This window comes from Cimex lectularius, unplaced genomic scaffold, assembly GCF_000648675.2.
Source record: "Cimex lectularius strain Harlan isolate CLEC.00 unplaced genomic scaffold, Clec_2.1 scaffold240, whole genome shotgun sequence".
Classification (NCBI taxonomy): Eukaryota; Metazoa; Arthropoda; class Insecta; order Hemiptera; family Cimicidae; genus Cimex; species Cimex lectularius.
In genome coordinates, this window is record NW_019392905.1 from 75,697 (window position 1) to 81,279 (window position 5,583).

A 5,583-nucleotide genomic window follows, 5' to 3' on the forward strand; every position below is an offset into this window, starting at 1 on the left:
TACCTTGATCCAGAGTGTTTATAAAAATAATTCTGGCAAGATATAGGAAAGATGTAAGAAGTAGCTGCATATTATAAGCTAGCTACTTGTTCTTCCTACTTGAGTAGAAATAAAAAACCTATATTCTAATGATGAACCATCAAATATACATACATAGGAGTGCGGGATTCATGAGAACGTACAAATTGTAGACTATACAATTTTTTAAATTACATTTGTACATATTGCACAGTATCTTTTAAAATAAGACGATATCTACAACAAAACACTGTTTTCTTGATTATACGTTCGTCTTTCTTTCCATATCTCGTTGTAGTTTTGCTTCCCTTTCCTGCCTCTCAAGCTCAAACTTATCTCTGTCCAATTTTAACTGACCTTCTCTTAGTTCAATCTCCCTTTCCTTCAGCGCAAGTTCTTTCTCTTTAATTTCTTTCTTAAAGGCAAATTTTTTTTCCCTGAATTCAGCTTTCATTTTTGCCTTGTCTTTCAAAAATTCTATAGCAAGGCTCATTGCGGTTGTTGCCAAATTTTTTCTGTGTGGTTCTTTAAATCATAAATATAACACATAAAATATTACCGAATCAAAAACATTCACGATCGTTTACCTGCTGTATCAGCAATTGATGACGTCGGAGATTCTGTCGCTTGCACAAAAACGGATCGGGATGGTCCGGCCAACATACTGTCAGTTGGTGAAATGCTTCGAGTAGCATCTCGGCTAAAATCTTCAGTGGACGAAAAAAAATTTAAAAAATCTCTTGGTATAGATAATTTTCTAAATATCGGTAGTTTACAAACCTTCGATTGTTAAAACTGAGTCCCGAGTCACCATGCTGCTTTTTGCCTTCACCACAGATTTCGTCTGTTTCATGGTTTCTTTTTTTAAAACAGTGACCATTTCCAGCAGGTGTTGTTTTTCTGCGTATTCTTCTTCTGTTCCTGATCTAAATTATTAATACTTATATTACTTTTTTAACACGTTCCTTATGGCACTGGTATTCTCGAAATACAATATTTTTTACAGCTTTGAAATCTATTTAAGGCTACTAAATGTCTCTTAATTAAAGTTTTGCTAAAAATGCTTTTTTATAAATTTTTGGGCACGTTGTTTTAGTACGACGATGGGGAATCTATAGTTTATCCATTCATTATTTGAGTACACCCTTTCTATTGGCTATTTATACTTAAGACCCATTAATAAATTGTTAAAAAATATTATGGAAAAGTAGAATTTAATTAGATAAAAACTGAAATTTACATTGTAATTAATTGCAATTTATGGCTTTTATATCAAATTTATTTATTATAATTCCAAATAATTAAACACAATTGTAAAATGATTATTTCATATGTTTATATAAAATATATTTTTAACTCATATTATTAAAATCTGAATGCGTGCAAAAAAAAATTACAACTACATGTTTACTAATTCAGTAATTATTTTCAAATTTACTAATGATTAACCATTTTCGCTAAATTATTAATAAAATACGTACACATTAACTAATTATTTACGATTGATAGAAAAATTAAATCAAACAAAATCTGCGATGGAGCAAACGGCCAAGAAAGATTTTTTTTCCTTTTTTTACGAGGGTATTTCAACTGCGAGGTTATATGACCCTCAGAGTGCCGGTGTTTTTGAAAAAAGCCCATTTGTACGTATGTCGGGTTCGAATGCAGTTCCGCTGGAGCGCTGTGTCAAAGCCTAATCCGTTGCGGCCATCGACGCCCCCTAAACCAAGAAAGATTACAAACAAGTTCCTCCATTTTTTAAAGGATGGTTTTGGTTAGTAGTAATAGTTTATTATTTTAATTAGGACATTCTTTATTAGAAATAATATGTTGGAGTACTATATGGATTTCGAGCATTACACACACATCATCAGAATGAAGCCGACATGAATTGTAAGCGTAAACCTACCTATCCACCGGTAACACAACATTCCAATGAGAAGCAAAATATTATCCGAATACATACTGTAAGAAAAATAATTTTTAATTTGTGATTAATTTAAAGCAGGATTTAGAAACATATTTGAAATTATTGCAATATTAAGTATATAGGACAAAGCGGCAGAAAAATTAAAACGACAGTTAAAAAACACTTGCCTAAATCAAACAAATTTTCTGAATTTAAAGACCATTTAAATGAAACATAACACAATTTCAATTCAACAGTGTTACACTGTTTCAACAAAGAGATGGAATTAAATTGATTTGAGAACTTTGAAAAATACAAATGTAAAATTAAACAAGGAGATAAACGCATAAATAATATAATATATTTCGATTTATCTCCTTTAACCATGAATTTAAATGGTTTTCGACAAACAAATTAATCTCTAATTTAAAATTATTTTCTTATAGTATTTATTAAAATTATATTCAGTTATGTTGTAATTAATGTATTATGCACGTTCAAAATTGAACGCAATAAAAACGATAGCTCAAGTGGTAGAGTAGTGGCTATCAAGCCGAAGGTCGTGGGTTCGAAACCCGCTCGTGACACTAACTTTTTTATCTCAAATTAAAACCTTTATTAATTGAACTTAAAATTTATGTTGGGAGGCTAATAGTAATTCCTTCAACCTGATTACGAGCGTTTAATGCTCGAAATCCGGATAGTAGTAAACATCAAATTCTGTGAGTGGAACCATCATTTACAAAAAGTGTAAAAGAAATCCCTTTGATGTGCTGTTCTTGACTATAACTTCAATAATTTTTGAGAAATAAAAACAATAACCATCAACAATTTCACTACGGTATGACAAAAACAAATTACCTACTGTCGGGAATTTTTTCAAAAAATCGTAAACCATGAAAAACTGCCAACAGATAACAAAGTTATACTGAACGCCTGAGAAACCGACTCGTTCGGAAACTTCCAACACCCTACAAGCATCGAAAAGCGCGCGTTTTCTGGACGAGTTGCGCGTTCTGCGTGGGGAAGGGTCGAACGTTCCACAACGACGTACCAAACAAACGTGTTCAATCAAAATACAATACAAATTTTCTTACTTTCTCAAATTCGCTGTATCGCCCCGTATATACAGTTTTATTAGATGTTCGACGTGCTCTTTTAAACAACGAAGCGTGAAATTTTTATTTGTCGTTGAGTTAACTTCACGACCAATTTCTGACCAGGCCGTAGGATCCTCGAACGGATTCGATCCGACGACTTCTCTTAATAGCGCAACATCATCGGCTGCCGTAAATCGTAGCCTTCTATTTTCTGTAGTTTTATTGATTGACATACCGAACTATGAAACAAGAGACATTAATATTAACAATATATGCTAATAAAAAACTCAAAAAGGCAAACAAACAGAAAACAAAATAAACGGGTTGCATATTAAACAGGTTAGTTCGCTTACCGTCACCATTTAACAAGCACGCTATTCAAGGACTAACAACGTAGGCCGCTATTCAGACAGCGTTCCGTTAAATCGGCGCCTGCGCACTTACATCAGTGTAGCGTTACCGTTATGCAAACCCTATTTCAACATGTCCGCCATACGGTATAAACAAACCGTCTTCAACACAAATCTCCCCTTTTATTAAGTACATATTTTATCTAACCAAGATTTCTATCTTCTCGATTTCAACAAAAAACATGAAATTAATTTTATTAATTAAAACTCGCACCACCGTCGGTGCAAAAATAACGTAGACAGCCGTGCGGGTCGTTTTTATAACAAATATTTTCGTAGTAGAAAAATTACAATAACAAGGTTTTTTTTTTATTATATTTATTTATATAGTATGCCCATAGGCGAGTTATAAATAAAAACGTTCACGTTTATGTATAAATTTTATTTACAATGTATAATTAATCATTTTGTACAAAATTTCGTACGTAGGTATAATAAAATTTTATTAAAAATATTTTAGGGGGCGTCGGTGGCCGCAACGGTTTAGGCATTGGCATGGCGCTCATCATTGTAAGGTCTCGGGTTCGAATCCAACGACCTGCATTCGAAACCGACATCCTTACAAACGGGCTTTTTTTCAAAAATACTGGCACTTCATATCATATGACGTCGGCTGTTGCGAAGGAAAATGGAAATGTATCATGTGGAAGTGGAATTAGGGAAGTGGGGCGTGAAGATGTTAGGCAGTAGGCACCAAAATTTCCTGGGCGGATTAGTCAAATGTTGATATTTCCTTGGGAATGGCAAGACCTTAGATCTCATTGAAAGGATGAAATACACCTAGTCTTTGAGTTAAATTATCTCCGGAAATGCACAACCCGTCGTATTTTTTAAATTTTTTAATTAAAAAATCTATTTTTTGAAAATTTATCAAAACTAGGCAGAAGTTTTTTTAAAAATTAAGTTGGTAGATATTTACTTATTACTTAATTAAAAAGGGATTAAAAAAGTGCAGACCACTTATCGTAGATCCTTGAAAAAAATATGGGGGTTAGTATTTAAACTGTTTTTCTATAACACTTATTTTAGGATAAAAGCAAATAGAGACATCCTTTATGAAAAATAAATACATCAAAAGAAAATAAATTCACTAAAGTTCAAAGCATGATAACATTATTTTTCAGAAAGTCGCAAAATTTTATTATTTTGAGCTTCCTTAAAATTTGCAGTACGCGCCTGGTATTGTTCGGGCAGACATAGTGGTCATCGTAAAGCAGGGCGTTACGGTAAAGGGACTTTAAACGTCGTTACCACCAGTGTAAATTATGTAACGGTTATTGCTCTGGCATAAAGGCCTGTGAAAATCGTGGAAAAGGGCTGAACTCGTGTTGTTAATGGCTGTAGGGTACATGTTCAGCAGTTTAGTTGGAACTGTTTCTAGTTATCCCTACGGTGACAAACGAGATAGCCCGATGATTCTTAATTAAAAAATAAGTTATGTTTAAGAATACGTCGACTCGCTTGTTTTCCATATCCAGCGCACTCAGTGTTTTTGTGAAAACGGTTTATTACACGTTTCATCCACCTAAACACGTTGATCCTTTCAAAGCTTGACACATCTAAAAATACTACAGAGACCATATATAAATATATTCGAAGTTAAAGATAAACATTGGATAAAATATTGTTGTATTAGGTCATAAATAATATATTAACATACCTATAAACATGTTGAATGTACTAATAATCAATTCTGAGAACTCCATTAATCATTCACTAGAATTACAGAAGTAAATTTTTTTTTATATTTTAGTTTTCAACAATAGTGAGCCTATATTTCCTTGGAATGAACTTTTTTAATACATCCATACAGTACACTCATTCCGTTTGGTCGGTGGAGTACTTGATATACTTGATATAATATAGTATACCGACCTATACTCAAACTAATCTAGATTGGGGTCGATGGAGTACTTTTATAAATATTCCGCCATCGACCCCGAACACACACTCATACGCTCTCAACTCTCGAGGGACAATGATGACGTTATATTTCACCCTCACCCCTCGTCATTCACGCTAATAAATACATGCACTCAGACAAAACATATAGACACACAACACATAAGACATATTATATACAATAAAAAAACCAATTTCCCCTAAAATGCGGACCCAGAAACCCACTGCAGTGCTCGAGTACCAT

The 5,583-nt window shown here is 33.2% G+C and overlaps 1 protein-coding gene across 1 annotated transcript; it reads right to left on the reverse strand.

Moving 5' to 3' along the window:
• Nucleotides 1-200: 200 nt before the first annotated feature.
• On the reverse strand, nt 201-3,261 carry LOC106662404. The gene is made up of 4 exons (XM_024229247.1): nt 3,025-3,261; nt 799-944; nt 606-725; nt 201-543 (listed from the first exon to the last, which is right to left on the reverse strand). The coding sequence occupies exons 1-4, from the start codon at nt 3,258-3,260 to the stop codon at nt 281-283; spliced, it is 765 nt and encodes a 254-aa protein (XP_024085015.1). The 5' UTR covers nt 3,261; the 3' UTR covers nt 201-280.
• Between the last annotated feature and the right edge of the window lie 2,322 nt (nt 3,262-5,583).

Coding starts and splice junctions, on each gene's coding strand:
- LOC106662404 (XM_024229247.1), bottom strand. CDS start 3,260: ATGTCAATCAATAAAACTACAGAAAATAGAAGGCTACGATTTACGGCA. Junction 945..3,024: donor GATACAGCGAATTTGAGAAA/GTAAGAAAATTT, acceptor TTAATAATTTAG/ATCAGGAACAGAAGAAGAAT. Junction 544..605: donor ATCAATTGCTGATACAGCAG/GTAAACGATCGT, acceptor TATGATTTAAAG/AACCACACAGAAAAAATTTG.